General features: G+C 60.1%; 1 protein-coding gene across 5 annotated transcripts in view; it reads left to right on the forward strand.

Moving 5' to 3' along the window:
* The window catches only part of SHANK2 (SH3 and multiple ankyrin repeat domains 2), a 506338-nt gene that overhangs the window by 228678 nt on the left and 253641 nt on the right, over positions 1–24019 (forward strand). For all 5 annotated transcript variants that reach the window (XM_078057637.1, XM_078057641.1, XM_078057642.1 and 2 more), the window contains 3 exons: positions 3535–3850; positions 16246–16415; positions 23882–23995. In XM_078057637.1, coding sequence (XP_077913763.1) covers positions 3535–3850; positions 16246–16415; positions 23882–23995 — 600 coding nt within the window. The remainder of the gene's footprint in view (positions 1–3534; positions 3851–16245; positions 16416–23881; positions 23996–24019) is intronic.

The following is a 24019-nucleotide window of genomic DNA, read 5'->3' on the forward strand; positions in this document are numbered from 1 at the left end:
GTTGGGTGGAATATTAATCATTTTCAGACAGGAAAAGAGTTATTTTTACCCTTTTCACCAAAAAAAAAAAAAAAAAATCAACATTTCCATGGATGGCTCCAGTTACTTTGTCAGACAGAGAACTCTCGCTTTATGAAATCGGGTTTGTGGAGACATGACTTTGGAGGAATTAGGAAGGTGCTTGCCAGCCCAAGCCATAAAATAAACACGAAAAAAATTTCCAATTACCTTACACGGGGAATTAATTTAATGCGAGTCCTGGTAATTAAGCGAGCTAATTGTCATTTGAATGCTCGCCCTAACGTTACCTCTGCGATCCCGGTTCGGTACCCCACCTGATCCTCAGGGCAGGGGCAGGGCTCCCCCATCCCTTGATCTTCCCAGGGCAGCAGTCCTGAATTCCCACCACTGCCCAAGCCCCCTGCTCAGAAAGCCGGCTCCAGCCCGCGTCTTGGGAATTTATATGAAGAACAGCCTTTGTCCACGCTCATTTTCTTGCGTTATTAACCCAGATTCATCTTCTGGTACTTCACTTTTTGGAACCCGTGCACAGCAGGGAAATGTTAGTTCATTCAGTGTCCGTTCTGTTCTTTCATAGACCTTTCTCCCCTCATGAGTCTGTCTTAGGCATCGGCAGGACTCCCCACCCCCAATTTCTGTTAAGGGCATTAGTCCTTTACAGTTCTATCGGTCAGAAAAAGAGACCCAGCTGCCTCGTCAGGAGTTCATGTCACTAAATGCATGCGTGTCCTTGTCTGGGAGCGTCCCTGTGGAGCTGGGGTGTCCCCTCCCCACGGGTAGCGTGAGCCCTGGCCTCTCCTCAGATGCGGGGGATGGGGGCGGGGAGGATGGTCCAGGAGGCCCAGGGCCCCATCACCCTTCCTGCTTAATTTGTCTGCTGGAGGGATTGGCTTTCTCGCTGTGATTCGGTCCTCCAGCCGATTGTCTCTGTGCACGAAAGGTTTCCACCCTCTAGGACTGTGCGGTCATTTGCCCTCTGTGAGGTCTCTCAGTACCCCCCACCCCATCATCAGGCAGGTGTCAGGTCACCCCAAAGCACCCACCCGCAGGTGCATTTTTCAAACCATAAAGGATTTAGCGCTCAGTCCTTGCAGGGGTCATTCTGGCCTCCGTCTGCCCAGAGGGAGTGACCGATGCAGTTCTCCCTCACCACCAGCAACATGCAAACTCAGAGATGTTCCCCAAAGTGAGGTTTTTCTAGCAGGTGCGGCTAGGCCTTGCTGATTCCCCGGTGGGCTGAGCCCCTTGAGAGGGCAGCCTCTTGCCAGGGCTCCACGGAGGACAACGCCGGCCTTTCCCGTCGCCCGCCTCTCTCCCAGCCGGGCTGGCCCTGGTGAGTTCGTGTCCTTTGAGGAATTCAGAGCAGGATGCCAGCCGCAGCTGAAGAGCCCTGGCTGCGTCCAGGGAGGCTTCCCAGAGGGAGCAGGTCAGGATGGGCCCAGGCTGCCTTGGGTCAAAAAATAGGACCTCCGACATGTCCGTTACAGAATCTCACCAACTGCTCGGAACGTGGATTCCCAGCGCGTGTCCTGAGCCCCGTGCCATTTCTGCATGGCTTCTGCGGGTTGGCTCCATCTCTGCCTTCCTGGGACTGCCCTGCATCCTGGCGAGGCAGTGAGGGGTTGCGCTGGGTCACAGCTGCCTCGGTGGAGCTCCCCCAGTGCTCTCTTTGCCAGTGCCGCCTCCCCGTCGGCCCGCCTGTGCCCCCGGGATCTCTGCCTGCACTGCTCTGTCCCTGGTGCGCTCTGCTGCCCAGCATGGTCACGGGCCAGTGCCAGGGGTTGATGGGGGGCCCAGGCTCTGGGAAGGGTGCACCTGTCCTTTTGCTTCACTGCAGCCACTGACTTTGGGCACGGGGATGGTGGACTACCCGTGATGTTCTTCTCCGAGACACTAGGACTCCCACTCCAGCCCAGCTCACCCAGGAGGGTGCGTGCTTTCTGCTGCCCTGTAGCGCTGGTCTGGCCTCGGGCAGCACGGACGCGAGAGCTCGCTCGCTCGGCCTCATTCCGGAGCATGCAGATCGCATAGTGAGCGGGAAGCTGCCCGGGGGTCAGGCGCTGGAAGGAAGCCCGCGTCCCTTGCTTCCAGGGGCATCGGCACCTTCTCCGGCGGCCTGGAAGGCTACTGTTCTTGACATGCGTCTTCTGAGAAAGGACACTTTCTATTTCTGGCTCCAGCCCTCGGAGCAGCCCGGAGTGGATGCAGTGTGGATACCTGTCCTCACGGTCCCTGCGGGCAGTGTCCTCATTCTGAGTCCCTGGGCTCACTGAACTCGGCAGAGTGAGGGCCTCGCCTGTGGTGTAGAACTTAGTGGAAGACAGATGGGGCGTGCTCGCGCCTTCCTGTTGCGCGCTGTTGGGCCCCGGTTTGATGGGTGGGGAAAACAGCATGCTTGGTCCTGAAGCAGACCACCGCTGAAGGGTACCCAGAGGGCCGTGTGCGTGTCCTGGGGCAGCAGTGACAAAGCCCGAGATAGGGTGGCTCACACAGCGGGACGCACTGTCCCCTGGTCCCGGAGGCCGACACCTGAGATGCAGGCGCGGGCAGGGCGGGGTCCCCTGAGGCCTCTCTCGTGTGTGGACGGCCGTGCTCTCCCTGGGTCCTCACGGGGTCGTCCCTCCTTGGCAGTCTGTGTCCTGATCCCCTCTTCCTGTAAGGACCCCGGTCACACCGGATCAGAGCCCGGTGACCCCGTGTTACCTCGATCACCTCTGTAAAGGCCCCAGCTCCAGATATGGTCTCAGGCACCAAGGGTTAGGGCTCCGACACATGAATTTCAGGGGGACCTGGTCCAGCCCCTACCAGGGGCCAAGTTCAGGTGGTGGCGAGGGGGAACTCTGTGTCCTGACCACATCGTGAGGCCCTCACACGTGTCTCGGCTGCTGAAGGATCAGGCGCTGGTCCGGATGGAAGGCGGACCCCAAGCCCCTTCCATCTCAAGCGTTCGCTTGAGCCTCCATGAAATGGAGACATTCTCAGTGTCCACCTCGTCTCTGCTTCTGTGTCGGGGTGGGCTCTGCACACACGGCAGGCTCTGCACACGCAGGGGCTCTGCACACACGGCAGGCTCTGCACACGCAGGGGGCTCTGCACACACAGGGGCTCTGCACACACGGCAGGCTCTGCACACGCAGGGGGCTCTGCACACACAGGGGCTCTGCACATACAGGGGCTCTGCACACGCAGGGGGCTCTGCACACACGGCAGGCTCTGCACACGCAGGGGGCTCTGCACACACGGCAGGCTCTGCACACGCAGGGGGCTCTGCACACACAGGGGCTCTGCACACACAGGGGCTCTGCACACGCAGGGGCTCTGCACACACGGCAGGCTCTGCACGTGCAGGGGCTCTGCACACACGGCAGGCTCTGCACGTGCAGGGGCTCTGCACACGTAGGGGGCTCTGCACATGCGGCGGGCCCTGCACATGCAGGGGCTCCGTGCGCCCCACCCTGCACCCACCATGCCATGCATGCACTCACCCGCCTCTCCTTGTTCTCTCTGACCCAGTGCCCTTCCGAGAGGCCCCGGCGTACTCCAACCGCCGGCGGCGGCTACCCAACACGCTGGCCGCCCCCCGGGTCCTGCTGCGCTCCAACAGTGACAACAACCTGAACACCAGCACCCCCGACTGGGCCGTCTGCTCTGCCACCTCCCACCGCAGTCTCTCACCCCAGCTGCTGCAGCAGACGCCCGGCAAGCCCGACGGGGCCGCCAGGACCCTTGGGAGCTACGCCCCCGGGCCCCGCAGCCGGTCGCCGTCGCTCAACAGGCTGGGCGGTGCCAGTGAGGATGGCAAGAGGCTCCAGCAGTCCTGGCACGTCGGGTAAGAAGTGGCCGGGGTTGGGGGGTGCTGGTGAGGAGCCAGGGGGCTCCTGAGGGAACTGGGAGAGGAAGCCCTCCCTGCACCATGGCTCCTGCTTTCTAGGATTCGGGGCACACCCAGAGGTTGGCCAGAATGCCTGTTTTACTCCAGCTTGGATATTGGGTCACGTGCACGAGCACGTGCCCGTGATGACTGCCCAGGGCAGGTGTAGGGGGCAGGGCTGAGCTTCCGGGGGTGGGGGGGCCCTTGGGGCTGGGGCTGGCATCGGGGCCTCATTTTCCTTCCATGTACATTGGATTCTGGGTTCTAAAAGTGAAATGTGAGCAGAGAGGGAGCTAAGGCCACCAGCCTTCCTGTTGCCAAGAGTTTTTCCAAGTGCCGCATTTACTGCAAACGCACCTGATCCAAAATTAATGCTCACGCTCAGGCTCTGGGCCCTCCCCGCCTTGCTGTCTCCCCAGCATGCTCTCCACGCAGCCATGCCCCCTTCAGAATTGTTTACATGAGGATGGGACTTCTCGGGGGTAGGCTCACAGCTGGGCCCCAGGGTGCGGGGCTCGGGGCTGGCTGCAGCCATGAAAGCAGCCCTGGCCCTTGGCCCTGCCAGTCCCACTGTGCTCCGTCTCGGGCCCGGGCCTGGTCCTCATGCAACTGCTCGCTGGCCCCTTCCCTCCTGATTCCTGGTTCCTGCGCCTGCGCCATGGGGTTCTCAAGCATTTGTCTCCTTGAGCTCTGTCCTCAGCCGCGGTGGCCTGGGAGGGCCTGCTGACCGGTGTTTCCCTGGCTGCACAGGGCTCTGGTGTGCTATCAGTGCCCCTTAGGTCCAGCATGTCACCGTCCCACCCCGTTCATTCCCGTTCCCTCCCAGGCCTCTGAAGGCAGCTGGGTGCACCAGGCCTGCTGAGTGAGGCTTGCTGATGCCCCGGCATTAATAACATCTGTGATGCTATTTGGGGGCTCTGTCCTGCAGGTTCCCCGTCTTCAGAATGGGGTGCAGGCAGGGAGTCTGGATGGGAGGGGGCGTTGGTGCTTCACATGGTCCCAGCAGGAGGCTGAGGGGTGTGACCATGAGCAGAGGTGGGCCAGGTCTCCGGATCGGGAGAACGTGCCCAGGGGAAGCACGTCTCCCGGGCCCTGGGTGGGGGTCTCGGGCCTGAGGCTCTGGATGCTGGCCTGCCCCAAGCCCACATCCGCGCCTCAGCCCCGGCCACTGCCCACCCTCCTCGTCCTCCAAACAGTGAGATCCACCTTCTGGCTCTGGTCTAGATTCTCCCTCTGAGTCACCCCAAGGGAGAAGTCCCAGGTGCTAAGAACAGTTTAAAACTAAATTAAAGTCTTCCCCTGAGGCGGCAAATTCCACTTTGCACCGTTCACTGGAATTATGACTATAATCTTGAGAAGAGCGTGTCTCCTTCCTCCAGCACGAAATCTAAGAAGAAACTGAAGGCGGGGTGGCCAGGGACCACAACACAGCAAACAAAACAGTGCTTGTGAAGGGAGGAAAGCCCCCGGGGTGCCTTGCTGGGGCCCCGCCTGGCTGTCCCCCGTGTCCTATGCGGGTGCATGGGAGGCCACCGCAGCGGCTGTCCTGAGCGCTTGCTGCCGGGACCTCCAGGCACGTGTTCTGGGCCACTTCAACTTCGAGCCTCATCTGCACAGTGCGGATTGTGAAAAGACCGGCCCCTTGGGTTTGTTTTTAAGACTCAGTGAGTGAGTTTGTGCCCATGGCTTGCACACGGTACGTGCTCGATCCAGGCTGGCTCTTAGATGGAGTGCAGGTCCACATCAAAACCAAAAAAGGCACTTGGCTGGTTCTGTCGCCTTTGTCACCCAGAGCTGTGGGCAGGGGGACTGACCATCCAGGCTTGCCCGGGACCCCAGGATTGCCCCCAGCTGCGGGGCTGTTATCTGTCCTGGCCCGGCCGGCACCCTGCTGAGCGGTGCCACTGATAGGAGCCCTGCCTTCTGTGCCTTGTCCAGACTTCCTCCCCTGCCCCCCCAACGCCGACAAGCCTGCCTGTCCCGTGTCTATCTTTTCAGGATCCAGCTCCCTTGCTGGAGGTGGGAGCCACTCTGTGACAGAAGCGGTGGGCTGCTGGGATCCTTCCCCCAACACTCCCCTGTCCTAACAGGGACCTGCTTCCCCCTGGGAAGTGAGGGAATGGTGGGCATTTGAGCCGCATGGCAGGCTCTCTGCTTCATGGCTGGGAGACCACGGTCTGGCCTTTCAGATGACACCTAGGCATAGAACTGGCCATACAAAACAGCCTAGGTAATGGGGGATGCCAGATACAGGACCCCACAGCATCGCCCCTGGACCTTGTGGGGGCTCAAGGAGGTGGCTGAACCCCTCCACTCAGTCTTTGTCTTCATAACTCAGAGCTTAACCCCTTCCTGGGGCAGGCGGACCCTGGCTGGGCACGACGCATGGGGCCCTTGCAAGGAGGAAACCGGCTGCCAGACTCAGGGTGCCCCAGGGTGCCCTGAGAGTCCTTACTGATTCTCAGAGAACCCGGGGTGGGGTTAGGAGGCCCCAGGCGGTGGAGGGAAAGGCCCTGCCCCTGCACACCCCTCCATCTATGGATTCTGTCTCCGTGGGTAGCTGCCCCAGCTCTGCTCGTCCCCGCCGTGTGCCCGCACCGCGCCTGACCGTTCTGTGCCAGGTTTCCTCCTATGAAGAGTGGGGCTGGTAGTTTGGGAGGAGGAGTAAGTTGAATTTGATAACCGCCCACTGCACGTTCTGAGGCTGTGTCTGGCTCACAGGGGGCTCCCCAGAAGCGTTTGCTGCTCTGGGTTGTCGGAAAGACCCTCTGGCCCGTTGGGCAGGCACTGGAGGGGGTCAGGTGTCACTGTCCAGGCAAAGAAAATCACATCGGCCCAGTAGAGGGAGACAGCCTCCTGACGTGAGGAGGATTTGTCCTCTGGCTCCGCACCCCCACCTTGTCCCCCACGTTCTGCCTCTCTGCCGGTGGGGAATGCTGGGCACTTAGCACCAGAGTCAGGCAGAGCCCATTTGCCTGAACGCCGAGCTGAGGCCCCAGAAACCCCAGCCAGGAATACGATGGGCACATCAGTGTGGCCAAACCCTCAGGTGCAGACTGGAAGACTGCGGTGGGGCACCGACTTCTCCCCAGCTGCCCCAGTCCCTGCCTGGCTCCCTCCCTGGCTGGGCTCTGTGCTGTGGGCAGGGTCGGCGTCCTCCATGGAGCTGGCCTTCCACAACCAGCTGACCTGAGTGCCAGGCAGGGAGGTAGAAGGTCCACAGAGATCAGAACCCACGTACCTGCAGCACCTATGAATCCAGCTTCAGGTGCCCACGGTGGCGCCCTCTAGTGGCCCACTGGCGTGGCTTGTCCAGGTCCCTAAGAACCGCGGCCCCCTTGTCCAGGACCCCTCCCGTGACCCAGCCGGCTGCCCTGGCCTCATGGGCACGAGGAAACATTCTGGTCACCCTCTTATCAAGGGCTCACCTCTTGGGTGGGTTTAGCTCAGCATGGTGGGGAGGGCTCGTGCTTTTGAGTGTAGGAGAGATTCATGCAGCCCGTGGCTGGCTGGTGGCCTCCCTCTGAGCCTGAGCCTTTGGGCAGAACCTGGCAGGGGCTCGGCAAAGTCTCGTACGCAAGTCACCTTCATTTCCCTGAACCCGGCCACGGGAAGCTGAGGCCATGCAGGTGTTTGAGTTTTCGGGTGGATAAGACGGCACACGGGCCAGCAGCCCGCAGGGTGGGGGGCTTGGCCATCCGAGGAAGGTCCAGGTGTGGGGCCGCCGGGCCAGCTTCGAGCCTGTGCCTATGGCCCCTCTGGTAGAAGGTGACATCAATATTACCAGTTTGTGCCCCCCTGAGTAGCGCCTGCCCCTCTGTGAGCACCCAGGAAGGAAGGCCAGCCCGAGACAGGGGCCTCAGATCCCAGAGCAGGTTTGCTCACAGAATAGAACCTTTTGAGTGGAGCCACAGGCCAGAAGTCAGAGACCGCACCCCCTTCCGCGGGGTCCTGGAAGGTTCTGGGGTGGTGGGAATCCACCTAGCCATGCACACCCCTTCCAGGGGATGAGGCTCCCATATTGTCAGGCTTGTGGGTGTGAAGGGGTGCAGTGGTGCCCCTCTGGCTCCGGTCTCTGTCCACCTCTGAGCCCTCTCCCTGCTTCCTGGGGCCATGGGGACCAAAGCTTGGCTTCCCCAGAGGAGCAGGGACCTGGTTTCCTCTGTGAGAACTCAGTGCCTGTCCTGACCCAGAAAGGGAGTCGGGGCGGGGGGAGCTCCAGCCAGCAGGGTGGGGGCAGGACGGGGTACGGTCGGAGCGGCAGGCACGGCCTGGCCTGGGGCGCTAATGGCACGTCACTGGGAGGTCAGGAGGGGGGATCCGTGAGGAGGGGGACTCCCTGGGTTTATGTCTGTCACCTGGTGGGGAGGTAGGGCCAGGCCCAGGGTCCCACCCTGAGGGAGCAGGTGCATCTTGGCTGCTGAGGAATCCATGTCCAGGCACCTCACGGGTCACCCCTTCCGTGCCGCGTTCTCTCCTTCCACGTTTGGGGACATTCAGACTTTGCTCTCTCGGTTGGTTGTGTGAATTTATGAATTACCAATCTCTTCTGTGTTGCATGCTCCTCATGCAGAGGCGAATGCCGTGTCCCCACCCGAGAGGTGAGGGCAGGAGACATGTAAGCTCGCAGGGGTGATGTAGTGGAGGGCATGGAGCCACAGGCGCCCCTGACAGAGCCCCCCAGGGCTCAGAGCTCTGTGGGGGAGATGGGGGGCTCCATAGAGAAGGGGAGATCCCGAAGTGGGGAAAGCGGTGGGCCAGCTGGGCGTCGGGGTGGGGGGTGAGGGGTCCGGTGTGACTGGGGCAGAGAGTGGGAGGTACGAGGAAGGATGCACATTCAGAACTGTTCCCCATCACTCGGGGGCCCCTGGCGCATGGGACGTCCTGATGACCATCCATCCCCAGATCCCTTCTCGGGGCCTCATGGGGAGGCTGTGGAGTGTAGGGTGCTGTTGCCGGAACGACAGAGGCAGGGCCGAGCCTAGAGCCCGTGCTGGGGCCTCAGGGCGCAGGGCGCAGGGCGCAGGGCCGTGGGCGCTGAGGATTCCTGCATCTTCCTGTCTCCAAGGCAGAGGGGGGATGGTGCCCATAGTACAGGGAGGGACGGAGGGTCTGCGCTTTTAAAGTCAGCGGGTGATAAGATCTTGGGACCTTTGGGGTTGGATGTGGTGCTATCTTCATCAGAGCACCAAACTGACAACACTGTCCTTCCACCTGTCCCAAGCAAGCCAGGAACCCTGATTTTAGTAGGTCCCAGGTCTGGCAGGTCCCTGGTCACCCAGGGTAGCTGGGAAATGGCTTAGTTCACTCATCCACATCACCCCACAGCCAGCCACCAATTTTCTGATATTGAGACTTCAGTGATTTAGCTCTCGTGCCAAAACAACGTGGTTGGGATTCCATCTGGCTGTTCTTGGACAGATCACAAGGAAATGTTGACAGTTTGGGGTAGGGAACTTCAGACCATCCTCACTGTGCAGGCAGGATAGGGCGGCCCCAGTCTGGCCCTCTGTGCCCCCAGACGGCACTCCCAACCCTGGGCCACCACGGGGCTCGGGCTCCTGCTGCCCTGGGGATGCAGCACCTAAAACCGGACATTGTGAGGGTAAGACGCCTTCCCTTGCAGGAGAGGTCATGGTCCCCCAGGCTCATCACTGCATGGAGCAGGGAGCCTACAGGGAGCCCTGGGCTGGCGTCAAGGAGCCAGGATGTGAGGTCAGCTCTGTATCTCTGTGTCTAGGTCACTATTTGTGGAACAAAATTCCATTTTCTCATCTGTAAAATGGGGCTTTGTGAGGCTCGGATTAACCTGGAATGAGAAGATGCTTTAGCTTCTGTGGGGGATTGCACATCACTGCTGGTGCCTAGAACCATGGATGCACTGTGGTCTAGAGGGACTAATTCCTTCCTGTTCTTTGACAAAGCCTTTCCAGGCATGGACTGATGGGTTAGGGAACTGACCATCTGCAAAATGGCTCAAGACACAGAGCTCCCCAGATCGGAGCTGTGTTCACTTTGACTTCTCTGCCCAGTGATGCACACTCTGGTACCAGCTGGAAGCCACTGGCTGGCGCAGGCCGCTTGTGACCCCCCTTCCAGGAGAAGCAGGGAGTGGTAATGGTGCTAATGTTCCCTTAACACCTGCAAAGAGTAGTTCCTGTTGACTCATTCTCCAGTCACTGTGGGTCATCCCCTCTTATAAGATGGGGACCTAGGCTTCAAGTGAGGTTAACTCACTTGTCTAACATCTGTAGTAAGTGGTCAGCTGGGCATCTGGCAGGGTCCTTGTGAAATTTGTGTGGATGAGTGAATATGTTGTTTGGGTAAGTGGGAAGATGGATAGGTGGGTGGACAGACGGATGGATAAGTGGATAGATGGGTGGAGGGATGGATGTGGGTGACTGGGTGGATGGATGGATGAGTGGATTAACGGGTAGATGGGTGCATGGATGATGGATGAATGTATGGATGTGGGTGGATGCATGGATGGATGGATGGATAGATAAGTGGAGGATGGTTAAATGGATGGATGAATGAATGGATGGATAAGAGTGTAGGTGGTTGAGTGGATAAATGGATGGAAGGATAGATGGCTGGTTGGATGAGTGGATGGGTAGGTGGGTGGTTGGATAAGAGGGTGGGTGGGTTAGTGAATGGACGGATGGGTGGATGGGGGGGTAGATGGATAGATACCATCAACCCCAACTCAGAGTCGAGCTAAAAACAAAATGGACATGCAATCACATATTAGTTTTAGGAAGACATACAAGGTTATTAGCATAGGGACAAGATCATGAGTATATAACCCTGTTCCGTGACAATGAGCAAGCACATGCAGTATGTGGTGTGTGCGTGTGCATGCGTGCATATGGGGGGGGGAGGTGCTTCGCCAGGTGCTTTAACTGCTCTTTTATTTTTTTTAAGATTTTATTTATTTATTTATTTATTTAAAAGAGAGAGAGTGAGTGAGAGAGTGAGCATGAGCAGGGGGAGGGGCAGAGGGAGAAGCAGACTCCCCTGCTGAGCAGGGAGCCTGATGTGGGGCTCGAGCCCAGGACCCCGGGATCATGACCTGACTGAAGGCAGACGCTTAACCAACTGAGCCACTCAGGCACCCCAACTGCTCTCTCTTTTCTTAACCTCATTCCTCTCCTTCCTCTCATCATAACTTTGGGTAGAAGAAGATGTGCTCTAACCCAACTTTACCGGTTCAAATATCACCAGCACGTCCTTCCTTCTCTCCCTCTCTCCATCCATCCATCCAACTCTTCATCCATCCATCCATCTACCCCGTCTTCACCCACCCCTGCTTCTCTCCATCCACCAGTCCATCCTTGCACCCACCTACCCATCCTTCCTTCCCTTCATGTGCCCAACAGAGAGTGAATGAGCACCTAGCTGTGCCAAGCACCGTTAGGCACTTGGGATAAAGTCATGAACAGGACAGCCTTCGAGGAGCTCGTACTCAAGTCAGGGGTGGGGGGGGGGAAAGCCAACAAAGAAAAAGGGTCTGTGAATCATACTATACCTTCCCTTCGTTCACAACTCCCCTTCCTCCAGGAGCCCAAAGTGTGGCTCAGATGATGCTCTCTCCCCAAGACCCAGGGCGATGACCTATCACGGTCCCTCAAGCTGCTGGCCGCGCAGTGGGACGGGCTGGCCCCCTGGGTCCCACCACGTGTAGGGAGGGCGCCGATGTGCTGAGTCCACAAGCCCTGTCAGGCTGAGGCGCTAACTACTGCTGGACATTTTAATCAGGCCCGGGTTAATAAATCCCACCGCTCCCCGTTTTAATGTTTCAGCCCCAAGGTGGGAATGTCGCGTTTAACAGCAAGCTCTGCGGGCATGCCTTGGTTTCCACCAGAGAATAAATAGGTAGCAGACCTACTAATGGTTTTACTCCTCCAACTGTCCTTTCAAAATGGGTTGCGAAGGACGAATGCTTTAAAAATACCATAAAACAAGATCTGGAAGGACTCTGACGCCTCCAAAGTGCATTAAGATGGAAATTCATGTTTTTCCTCCATCGCGGGCAGCGTTGAAAGAGGCTCTGGAACAGAGGTGGACGGTTGTGCCTTCTGACTACGAAAACACTCCCAGCCCAAACTGCACCTGAACTCACATCAAAACACAGGATGATTCCCATCACAGTTCTCATCAAGCGTCTGGTTTGGTGGAAAGCCGGCTTTTTCGATGATGACGGGTAGTCAAGCAGCCTGGGCAAGTGCCCATTCCGGGAGCCTCTGCACCGAGGCGCCTTTTCTACAATGTCAGCTCACCTCCGTAGCTCGGAGCCGGGGTGCACGTCGTGGCCGCCCACGGCCGGGGGCAAACGCGGCCGCCGCTGTCGGGGCTGCAGGCGGCAGGGGCCGCGCCCCACGGTCACCCAGTGGGTGGAGACCCGAGGCCAAGGGGTCTGCGAGTGGCCACTACAGGTCCACTCGGCTGAGGACCCACTGTGTGCTGGGCACGGGGTTCCTGGACAGAACAGCCGGATGTGCTCCCTGTCCTTAGATAATCAAATAAGCCCCTGGATAAACGAATGACGTGACCTGGAGGAGAACCATAGGATCCACAGGCAGCCGTGGTCACAGAGAACGGGCCAGAGTCCAGTTTGGATGCAGTGGTCCAGGAGCAAAGGGACAGGAGTAGAGCTGAAATTCAGAGAGCATCCCGGGGAGAGCACGTGATGAAGTGGGGAGCTGGGTCGGAGCTGGTCATGCAAGGGCTCGCAGGCCAGGAGTCTGGCATTGATGCCGACCCCACTTTGGGGCCAGGAACTGTTCCAGGTCAGGACTCTGGAGCATCCCCAGGGAAGCCTTTTCAGAGGTGGTCCTAGGGACAGTCCCCTCTGGCTACACAGCGAGACACAGCGTGGGCAGCAGGCCCCACCCACCCTGAGGACCAGGCACTTCGGGAGGACAGCCCGGGGGCATCTCTAGATCGGGAGGAGGGCCCTTCGGTGACCCCACAGGTGGTCCCTCTCGCGCCCTCGCCCTGGCTCAGCAGGCGCTGGGAGCTGGCCCCAGAGGGGACGTGGGAGCACGTGGCCCAGAGGGATCTGAACCCGACCATGTGCGCTTGACGGGAGCTGCGGGCCACGGGGAAGGGGCTCCCCACCTGGGTTCCCCCAGACCCTGTAGAAGATGTGGTGGCTCCCGGTTGGGCCCAGTAAGCCTTCCAGTGCTGCCCAGACAGGAAGGGACCTGGGGAGGGGGAGGGGCTGAGGGTGGGAACCTGCTTTCTGGGAAGAATCCAGAACAGGTGGAGAATGCTAGGGGGGAGCGCTGCAGGGGGCTCACCTCCACGTGGGGGCTGTCAAAGCCGCCGGAGCGGGGCCCTCCCTCTGTATCCGCACATGGACCCACCTGCAGCCCCAGCACTGGGTCCTACCCCTGCCATCCCGCGGTGCAGACGTGGCATGTGGACAGTTCGACCACTGCGTACAGAGGTCTAGGGACCTTGGCACCTCGCTGCCTACCCCAAGCCTCTTCTGAGCTGCTTGTGTCCAGGTGGAGTGGCCCCAGGGGCTGCTTTGCCTATTGCAGAACAACTGGGTCCCCTTGGTCACCAAGACCCATCTCCCCCACCTGGAAGCCGAGGAGGAGGCCCCCCACGTGCCCCGCTCCCTACTCTCCTCTCAGCTCTCGGTCCTGGGCCAAACGAGCCCTTCGTCAGGCTGAGATGAGGCGGATTGAATGAATGAATCATACCCTGAGCAGCTGTCCCTGGCGGCTGGCAGCGTCCTCTCAGGTGGGAACTTGGCGGAGCCGTTCTGGCTTTCCTGCTTTCTCTCATGTGACAGGCAGGTGACCCAGACTGCCCTTCCTCTCTGCCCTTCCGCTGGCTTGCCACGCTGCTCCCGTGGACAGCCTGCCTCTTGCAAAAGTCACCCGCTCCCGGAGCCCCTGGCATGCCCGGGCATGCAGGACAGCCCTCACAGGGAACATCTGGGTTTTCTTGTCCATCGATCTGTAGCTGGCTGGCAGGGAGAGGTTAAACAAGGAGGTCATGTGGGGCCACTGGGCAAGGCCACCTGGGCCAGCAGGATTCTGTGACCTCCGTCTGTGGCTTAAACTTGGTTAAAGAAGGCTCTGGGGGAGGAATGGCATCTCTGGGGATAGGAGAGCATAAGGACAGAGGACCTCTGTCTCTGAGCCCTGGTGGGCACCCAGGGAAGCTCACGTGGCCAGCCCAGGTTCCTGTCCACCCTCTGCCCCATGTGGGTTTGGGTGGGCTCTGGCCACGGGGGTCAGTCCTCTCCACGCCGTGCTAGGGTACATGCGGGTAGACACTGAGTGTCACAGCCTCCGGCTCCACGTGTGTGGACGTGGGCTCCCCTGGCTGGCTCCCCGAGTTGTGACGGTGAGTGAGAAAGTCGGGAGTACAGAGCACAGCACGGTCATACTCTGTGAGCTTCTACGAGCAAACCAGGCGTCATTTATCAGGGGTACAGATCTGGGTAAAGCACGGGACCAACGGAACATGGAGGGTTCACATCAGCTTCTGGAATTCTCCCTGCAAGCCCGTCCACAGCAGTTCCTGCCCACTGGTGAGAACTTCTTCCTCGCAGAATGCTCGAGGCCCCGTCCGTGGGCTCCCGGGCCACAGGATCTGTGGGTGAGAGGAGATCCGTAGCTGGGGACCCTGTCCTTCGTGGCCATGAGTTTCTGACACAAGTGGGCCCCTCCTGAGACGCTGGTGTGGTTCCCCAGGTTGGAGTTCCTGCCCACTTTCGTCCACATGCGTTTTTGAAAGCCCTCTCCCAGGAAGACGAGCCAGTGTGACGCCTGGGCCTGTCCCTGGTTAGAACGGGGGTGGACGTGCTCTCTTTCCCCCACTGGACATGGCCAGCTCTGGCCTCCCGGTGCAGTGGTGCGGGGATGTCATCCTGGAAACCGCGTGGCCCGTTTCTCTGTGAGCCTGCCCCGTGAGCACGCATAGCCCCACGTGGGGCCGGCTGGGGCATGTCTCACTGTCGGGCCTGGACGTGGGCGTGGGAACGTTTGCTCTTTGTTAAATATCGGAAAGCAAGAAGGCGGCCCCGCGTCTGCTGAGAAGTCCCCAGGGCGGCTGGGGCGGTGGCTTGTGTGATTGTGAAAGCTCTTCTCGGACAGTGCGGTTTCCTCATCCGGAGTGGCTGGTGCACATGGTGGAGGAGATAAAATGTCAAGAGACCGATTTCTGCATTGCTAGGGTCTTTGATTTTTCTTTTTTTTAAAGATTTATTTATTTGAGAAAGAGAGAGAATGGGTGTGCGTGTGAGTGGGTGGGAAAGGGGGGAGGGGCAGAGGGAGAGAATCCCAAGCAGACTCCCCACTGAGCGCAGAGCCCGATGCTGGGCTCTGTCTCCTGACCCTGAGGTCCTGACCTGAGCCGAGGTCAAGACTCAGACGCTTAACTGACTGAGCCACCCAGGCGCCCCCTGTGTTAAAGTGCACATAACATACAATTTACCACCTTAACTGTGTTTGAGGACAGAATTCTGTGGCATGAAGCACATTCACACGGTTGGGCAGCCATCCCTACCGTCCGCCTCCAGAACTTCACATCTTCCCAAAGGGAAACTCTGTCCCCCTGAGTCACCGACCCCCATCCCTTCCCTGGCCCCACCACCCACCGTCCACTCTCCGTCCCCCTGAGTCACCGACCCCTATCCCTCCCCCCACCCCAGTGCCCACCGTCCACTCTCTGTCCCCAAGTCACCGACCCCCATCCCTCCCCCAGCACCCACCGTCCACTCTCCATCCCCCTGAGTCACCGACCCCCATCCTTTCCCTGGCCCCGGCGCCCACCGTCCACTCTCTGTCACCCTGAGTCACTGACCCCCATCCCACCCCCGTGCCCACTGTCCCACTTAGGAACGTGACAACTCCAGGCACCTGCAGTCAATGGAATCATACCAGGAACACTTGCCTTTTCTGACTGGCTTCTTTCACTGAGTGTAATGTCCTCGGGGTTGGTCCACGTTTAGCAGGTGTCAGAATGTCCTTCCTTTTTATGGCTGCATAGTAGTCCACTGTGTGGATGGACTGCACTGTTTATCCGTTCATCCTTGGATGGGGACTCGGCTTGTTTCCATCTCTGGGCTGTTGTGAGCAAAGCCGCTGTGGACAGGGTGTGCAAACATGGGTGTGTTCCCAGAAGTGCGTTTGCTGGAACCACCTGAGTCTCTTAACCCCGGACGCTGCCCCCGGGCATTTTCACGTCCTTGTTCTGTCTAGAGTCAGGAGCTCCCACGGGACAGCTAGTGCCACAGCTTGGCCACGAGCAGATCGGCCGCAGGCCTGGAGTGTGATGTGCCCTGTCTCAGGCCGTGACCCTCTCGGTCTCTCTCTGCCCCTCCCCCTCAGGCCGGCTTTCCTGCCTGGTGCCAACAAGGACACGCTGTCCGCCTTCGAGTACCCGGAGCCCAAGCGGAAGCTCTACAGCGCGGTCCCGGGGAGGCTCTTCGTCGTTGTCAAGCCATACCACCCTCAGGTCGACGGCGAGATCCCCCTCCACCGCGGCGACCGGGTCAAAGGTCAGTGTCCACCCCACTTCCGGGGCAGGGTCAGTCTGGGCCCCCTCCACCTCAGCTGACCCTCTGTTGGGGTTTCGGTGTTGGACCCTTGTTTCCTGGGGCCCCTGCGGGATGTCTGGAGCCTGGGCAGGCAGAACGGGGAGCAGACTGGGCTCGCCGGCCATCCTGGTGTCTGTTAGGGAAGCAGCACACGCATGTTGGGGATGAGATTCCATTGCAGGAAGTGCAGGGGGAAGGGGCAGAGCTCCTTTCCACCTAGAAAAGCCCTGAGGGCCCCGGGAAGACGTGGGATGGGGACGGGGCCTAGCACAGGTCAGATTTGGACATGTCTTCTCAGGAGTCAGGGAGGGGTGTCTAGGGGGATGGTCCAGCACAGCCCGGAGGCCTCCAGTGTTCCTGGAAGGAAGTCCACCAGGTTGGAGGGAACGATTCCCAAAGCAGAATCCTGGGAAGTGTGGTTGAAAAGCATGGAAGGCCTCCAATAATGCCAGGCGAAGGAGTTAGGCTTTGTTCCCAGGGTACTGGGGAGCCAGCGATGGTTTCTGAGTAGGGAAATCAGGTATGTGAGGCCATTTGGGAAGATGGGTATAATTAGGGCCGACGCAGGAGGTCGGCCATGGTGCTGAGGCCGTGGGGAGGAAGTAGAAAAGCAGCAGGTATGGGCTGCAGGCCACGTGGGAGCAGCTGAACTCTCCAGGTGGAGTAAGAAAGGGCACACCACACATGCCCAGCCATGTGTGCGCCCTGTCATCGAGGACAGGCTTTCAGAAGACACACAGCAGGTGATAAACAGTACGCCCCTTAGAGGTCAGCAGGCCAGGGCCACATCCTGCCTGCCCCGCCTTGTCACCATCAGGCCTGCACTGGCTCATCACCCAGCGCCCTCGTCTGTGCCCTGCACGAATCTGGCTGACCTCAGCTGGGATTTGCAAGTTTCTGATGACAGGTGGAGCCCTGTTCTCCCTCGGCTCCTCTGGTCGTCCAGGTGCGCGCAGAGTTGGCCGTCTGGTAGCAGGCGCAAGTCCCAGGGGCTCCGTGTTCGTTCCGACATTTTTCTTCGCCTTCGATTGCTTCTATTGATCTATTTCCAATACCCTTTCTTCTGAAATGTTCCTTTCACTGTTAAGTCCGTCTTGTGCATTTTTTAATTTCAGAAGTCACACCTTCAAACTCTAGAGTTTCTACATGTTTTGGTGTGTTTTTTTTTTTTAATCATTTCTTTTTACGTAAGACTTCCTGTTACCCTGTTGGCGTTTCTCGCTTGCTGAAAGCACATGCTGTGTTAGGTCACTGGCGTGGTGCGTTCGTGGTCAAGGCCACCTTGGGCTGGGCTTGCTCAGTGTCCTCCCCTCTCGCGAGAACAGGGTCTTCAGATGTGGATGTCAGGCGGGTTAAGTTGTGAGCATTTCTTCCACTTGGGTGGGTTGCCTGGGTGACTGCTCTGGGCCAGCTCAGATCTGGAGCTCAGCTGAGCTGGGCTGCTCCGTGCTTGTTCTGTGCCCAGTCGGGGATGTGACGAGGCTGTCTGCGGCCCCTCTCGGGCTCCTTCCCGGGTGGGGACACCCCCGGTCTCCGGGGTGCATGCTTTCTCCTGGCTTCATCTTTCTGGTTCTTCAGGCTGCTTATACTGAGGGTTTTCCCCACGGGCCCCTCCCTTCCCCCCCCCCCAGCCCTGCCTTGTGGACAGGGTGCAGGCTCCCGGCTGTGGAGAGGGGCTCTCTGGCCCAGCTCCCTTCCCACAGGCCCCCAGGCGTCCCACCAGGCCTGGCCGCCTCTCCGCACATTCCGGCACCTTTCCCACTGCACACGGGGTACAGCCCCTTTTGGGGTGTCCGGGGGGGCCACGTCCCATCACACCTATAAGTTCAAGTCCCCGCACTGTCCCTGTCAACTTTACTGCGATATTCTTGTCACCTTTCACATTGGTAACATTCAAGTTATAAATGTAGAAATTCACACCACGTGCAATTTTGAACTCCAGTCCCAGAAGGCATCGCAGGGTAGACTTTCTGCCGGACGCGTGAGCAGTTCCCGGTCGTCCCCACGACAAGGACGCTGCGTCTGCCGACGGGGTGGCTGGCGGCTCTGCCGTGGCGCTCGCACGGGGCCCCAGGCAGAACGACAGAAATGTTTTTGCTGCTGCCGAGGCCGTGCATCTTTCTGGTATGACCCCCGTTCCACGGCTGCGGACGGCGTCCTGGAGGGGCCCCGGGGACGCCCCGCTCCTGACAGAGCTGGCAGGCCAGGCCTCGAGGCCCCTCCCTGCCTCCCCCCTGTCCCCCGGAGAGCTGCTATTCTGAGAAAGCTGGGAAGGGCAGGCCCCCCGGACCTGCTGCGTGCAAGAGCTCTGATTGCCATTGGGCGGTGATGTGCGGTCAGCCCCTGAGCCCTGGGAGGCCGGCGGCTCGTGTGAAGACAAAGCACCACCCCCTGGGGCCTCTTCTCATGTCTGTGTGCACCCCACCCACCGCCCCCCGCGGCCCCCAACACACCACCCGGGTCTCCCTGCCCAGCCCCACTCTGAAATTGGCTAAGCCGTCGGCCCACAGCCCCGGACTTTCATTCCACGCGGGCCCACGGCGCCCTGCACCCCAAGACCCACGCGGGGCTTCAGGCCATGCTGGTCGACCCCACGGAGCCTGCCAGTGATACTTGCTGGCCGCTTCGTACCTGGGGGCTCCATATGTCAGAGACAGTGACAGGAGCAGACGAAGGTGGAGACTCATCAGTGAGCACCTACTGTTTACTATGCACGCTACCGGATGTTTTGCATACGGTTTTGCATGAACCTCATAGCAGCTATGGGCCAAAGGCGTGGGTGTGCTCAGGTGGTCATCACAGAGTCCCTCAGTCTGGGGGGCTTGAACAATAGGATTCACTGTCCCCCGGTCCCGGAGGCTGACGCCCGAGATGCAGGCTTCAGACAGCTGTCCTCCCCCTGTGTCCTCACGGGGTCATCCCACCATGCGGGTCTGTGTCCTGATCCCCTCTTCTTGTAAGACCCTGGTCACATGGGATCAGGGCCACCCCAGTGGCCTCATGTTACCTTGATCACCTCTTTAATGACCCCAGCTCCAAATGGAGCCCCATTCTGAGGTGCTCGGGGTCAGGGCTCCAACATAGAAGAATTTGGGGGCACGATTCAGCCCAAGCACCTGTCTTCCGCAGATACGGTAACTCCGGTGAAGACCTCCCAGTCTCCCACAGCTGATGACCGGGGGGCTGGGGGCTCCACATCTAGTTGGCCTGGACTCCAAGCCCATGCTGTCCCCCCCAGCCCTCGCTTTGTCTGTCCCGACTGCTCCCTCCGTGGTCTGTTGCTACGAGCTTTACCTGGCTGTGCCCATGTTAGTGGTTGCGACGTGTCTCGGAGAGAGACGAGAGGCAGATTTACTCTCTCCCCAGCGTGTTCCCGTCTGGACACCCAGCGCTCAGCCAGCGTGCTCTGCTCTGGAAGGAGGAGGTCATTCATGCCCCCAGCTCCCTCTCACTGAGCACTGGCTGTCCCCAGAGCAGTGCTGGGGCCAGTAAGGGGGCAGGAGCTCAGACCCAGGGTGACATGAGGGCACCCCGTGTCCTGGCTTAGTCCCTGGGAAGTGGGGCATAACCTGCTAGGCTGGCTGGCTCCCATGTCCGGAAGGAAGTTCAGTGGAGAGGGGTCGGCCATGAGCCTTTGGCAGCCTTTTTCACAACAGCTGAGGGACGGTGCATCTCCTGGGGAAGGTGTCTCAATTAGGGCACCAAGTGTCCACTACGCTGGGGCCCTGGGAAAGGGACAGTCACACGCGCCTCACTGGCAGCACTCAGACTCCCAAGTGTGGGGTCCTTCGAGGCTGTCCTTAGTGCTCCCCACTTCGGCCGACTTGTCCTGTGGGAGCTCTGACTGAGGAGCATTGTGGCCTGCAGATCCAGCTTGCACAAGCAAGAATCCAGAAGGTGGGAGGGTTGTCTCCGTGTTGATCTTCGGAGACGCAGCCAAGTTGGAGGGGTGTTCCTGTGTGCACACGTGCGTGCAGGTGTGGGAGTGAGTGCATGCATCCCCGTACCGCGTGCCAGTTGACAGGAGTCCCTAGCTGGGTCTCCATCGAGGCGTTAGCGTTCCTGCCATCCACTTGGGTGAGTCTCGATCACGGTCTCTGATTTGGGTCATGGACGGCACAAGCACCCCCTTCCTCCCAGCCGTGCCTGGTTCAGGACAGAGAAGCCCACCACGGGCTCCGTGGGGCTGACCACAGACTGACCCCCGAGGCTGGTCCCACGCTGTGGGGTAATGAGAGCTGAGACCGGGTGGGCAGGTGGCTGGGACTGAGGCCCCCGTGCTGGGGAGGGAAACTGGAGGCCCAGGGGGGCCAGCGGCCTGTGCATCCGGCCTGCACGGAGTCCCTCTCTGAGCTTGTTGGAGGCCCAAGGAGGGTGTTCTGGGGTGGGGGTTGAAGGCTCCCAGAGGTCCCGCCATGCTCCCCCAGCAAGTCTGCAGGGGCAGGTTTCTAGTGGGAGTCAGCACAGGGAGACGGACCGACCACTCTTGCAGGGAAGGGCGGCTCCCAGCCAAGCCCTGGGCTGTGTTCTCTTCCCAGCCTGTGTCCCCTTGGACATGGATGGGAAACAGAAGTGTAGTGAGAGGAGGGGGCTTCAGGTCAGAGGGGTAGGGGGGCCATGGGGGTGGGCAGTGAAAGGTGGAATCACAGGAGACCCTAAGTCTGCGACCTGGATTAGGGGAGGCCAGGGGCAGAGGGAAGGTGGCTCAAGGCAGAGGTGTGGACCCGAGCTGCTGCAGAGGGGTCCGGGGCCAGGCAGGAGCCCTGTGGGCGATGGTACAAGGGGATCTGCCCCTCTCTGCATGTGTCCTCGGGCATCGTCCCAGGCTGGGGCCTACCCCTGGCTGCAGGAGAGCGGGCTGTGCGGGGAGCTGGGCCAGTCCCCCACGGAGAACAGAAATGTTGGAAATCAGGTCCCAGACTTGCACCGCAAAAGGCGGATGCAAAGGACTTCTCGTCTGAAGACCGCTGGGTGGGCCTTGTGGGTCACTCGCAGTTGCCTCGGAGCCCGTGATTCTGGGCTGGGGCCTCCTTCCCTCCCGGCCATGCTGTGCGGCCCTGGCGTCCTGCCTGGCTGGCTGGCGGCTCTTGGAGACGGACAGCCAGAGGTGAGCCAAGGGAATTGTCCTCCCTGGATCTCAACATACATAGCAGAGGCAGGAGGCCTGGCTGCCCGGTGGGCAGGGGCAGGAAATCGGGGGAGGATTTCCGGAGAAACCCAGCTCACCGCCTCCAGGGGGGTGGGGTCCTGCTGATAACCCCCAGCTCCCTGGCTGGGCCCTGACTCTCGCTGTATTCACATATTAGCTGCTCGGCTGTGGAGGGGAGGTCTTCATGTTCCCAGTGAACCGCTGAGCCCGTGCATCTGGGAAAGCATAGCTCGACACACCTCTCCCTAAATGTGGGTTCCCTGGGCACAGGGCTGTGCTTGCTCTTGATCCCCCTTGTGATGCTTATGTGGAGGAAAGCCCAGGATGGCTTAAAATTCAAATGGCCTACAGGGGGCTCAGCACAGAACAGGGAACCCTGCCACTCAGGCAGCCCCTGCCCAGGGGCTCGCTCCTGGCACTCAGGTAGGTCCTTCCTCAGTGACGCAGGCAGGGGTGGGGCGGAGCTTGGCTGAGGGGTGGGGCCTCGTGCAGTGAGGGTCCCGCCCAAGCCCGGTGACCACACAGCTAAGCTAGCAGCAGTACTTACTGGTTCCCAGTGTACAAGGCAGGGCCAGGTATCTCTGGAGGGGAGAGGCCCGGGGGAGTAGCCAGTTAGTGGCCAGCTGGACGGGCACCTCTTCCGACCACGTTGCTTCAGCTGTGGCCTCGGGGCATGTGGGCTTGTGTAGGGCGAGTGGATACTGGGTTCATTCTCGGTCTACTTTTCAGTGCCTTAAATCAGCAGTTTATGGGTGAGCCCAACCTAGCTCCCTCTTCGCTTACAAGGAACACACTTTCCCACCTGGACACAGGTGTGCCCTGGAGGGGGGTAGACAACGGCCCAAGCGTGCGAGCCCGATGTGTGGCCGGTGGCCCAGCATACACGGTTGTAGGACTCGCTCGCAGCTCCCTAAGGGCAGAGGGCCCGTCTTGCCGACGGCCTAAAACATAGTAGCATGTTCCAGATGGTACCCAGAGTCCCACGCACACCCCCTCACGTGTGCCCCTGCTCCTCCCTCCTCTGCCAAGAGGGCCGCCGGCTAGCGCTTGCTCACCAGGCACAGAGGCTGTCCTGGGCCCGCCCCCGGCCTCTCCCCGCATCCAGCACACAGCCTGCCGTGTCCCCCTCTCCTAACGGAGCTGGAACCGACCCGGTGGGCAGGGCCCCTCAGCCTTCCCTCTCTTCCGCTGGTCTCGGAATAACGGTGCCCATCAAACACGAAACCGTGGTGTGTCCTCCCTGACTCCCCGACGGGCCGTCTGGAGAGAAGCCGTGAGCGGGGAAGGAGTGCCACACGGAGTTCTGTGTCTCTGCCTCGCACACGGTAGCGCTACGATTAGTATCCCGCTCCAACACGTGAGGGAACCGAGGCACGGGGGGCTAAGAAGCTTTCCTGTGTGTCACGTGGACAGACGTGTGGCTTCGGCCCATCCAGCACATGGGCAGGTGCCTGGCCTCCCTTTGCTGCCAGGCAGCGCTCCATCCGGGATGACCCTCTCAGGTCCGGATTCTTGGGGGAAGCTGCGTGCATCCCCCCACCTGGGCTACTTGGGGCCTAAGGGGCAGCATCGAATTTTGGAGGAAAGGCTTCAAGAAACGTCTTCCCATTTCTACGGTGCAGAGTGGGCCCCGTGGACAGGCCCACCACCTTGTCTCTGAGGGGATGGGCAGGTGCAGGGCTCCAGCTGCCCCTCTCCCCCTAGAGCTCCTCGCCTCGAGGCCAGACAGAGCACGGGGTCGGCACACGGCCCCTCGCTGCTCTTCCATCTCCTGCTGTCAGTTGTCTTTCCCCAAACTGGTCTAAAAGATCAGGCAGACCCTTGGACCCTTCCCCAGCTGGGAAGGGGCACGCATGACTTCATCGTTCCTTCCATCTGTGGAGGTGACCTGCCCCGCCGCTGTGACACATGACATGATTGATGGTGGCGACGTGCAGTTCCCCTCCGCCATCTCAACTGGGACACCAAGATGGGGGACAGAGTAGTCACAGGACTTGTGGGGTCAGATAAAGATGTCAGGAGGCCGGCACTTGCATGCTAAGGGCAGAAGAGACCTGGGGATCCCAGCATCCACGCCCTCGGCACTGTCCTCTCCGAGGGACACTGCACCGGGTCCCCTCATCCACAGTTGAAGGAAGTGTGGATGGCCGGCAGACGGACCAGAGCTGCCGGCTGTGCGGGCTTGGGGGACGGCCCCGCGCTCTCACCATCCCCTCTTCGTGCTTACCCCCAGGCCCCTCGAGTCCGCCTGCTAACGGCTTCCCCCTCTTGCCTCTAGTTCTGAGCATCGGTGAAGGAGGCTTCTGGGAAGGCAGCGCCCGCGGCCATATCGGATGGTTCCCCGCAGAGTGCGTGGAGGAGGTGCAGTGCAGGCCCAAGGACAGCCAGGCAGGTAAGGCGGTACGGCGGGCGCCAG

This window comes from Halichoerus grypus, chromosome 11 (genome assembly GCF_964656455.1).
Source record: "Halichoerus grypus chromosome 11, mHalGry1.hap1.1, whole genome shotgun sequence".
Lineage (NCBI taxonomy): Eukaryota > Metazoa > Chordata > Mammalia > Carnivora > Phocidae > Halichoerus > Halichoerus grypus.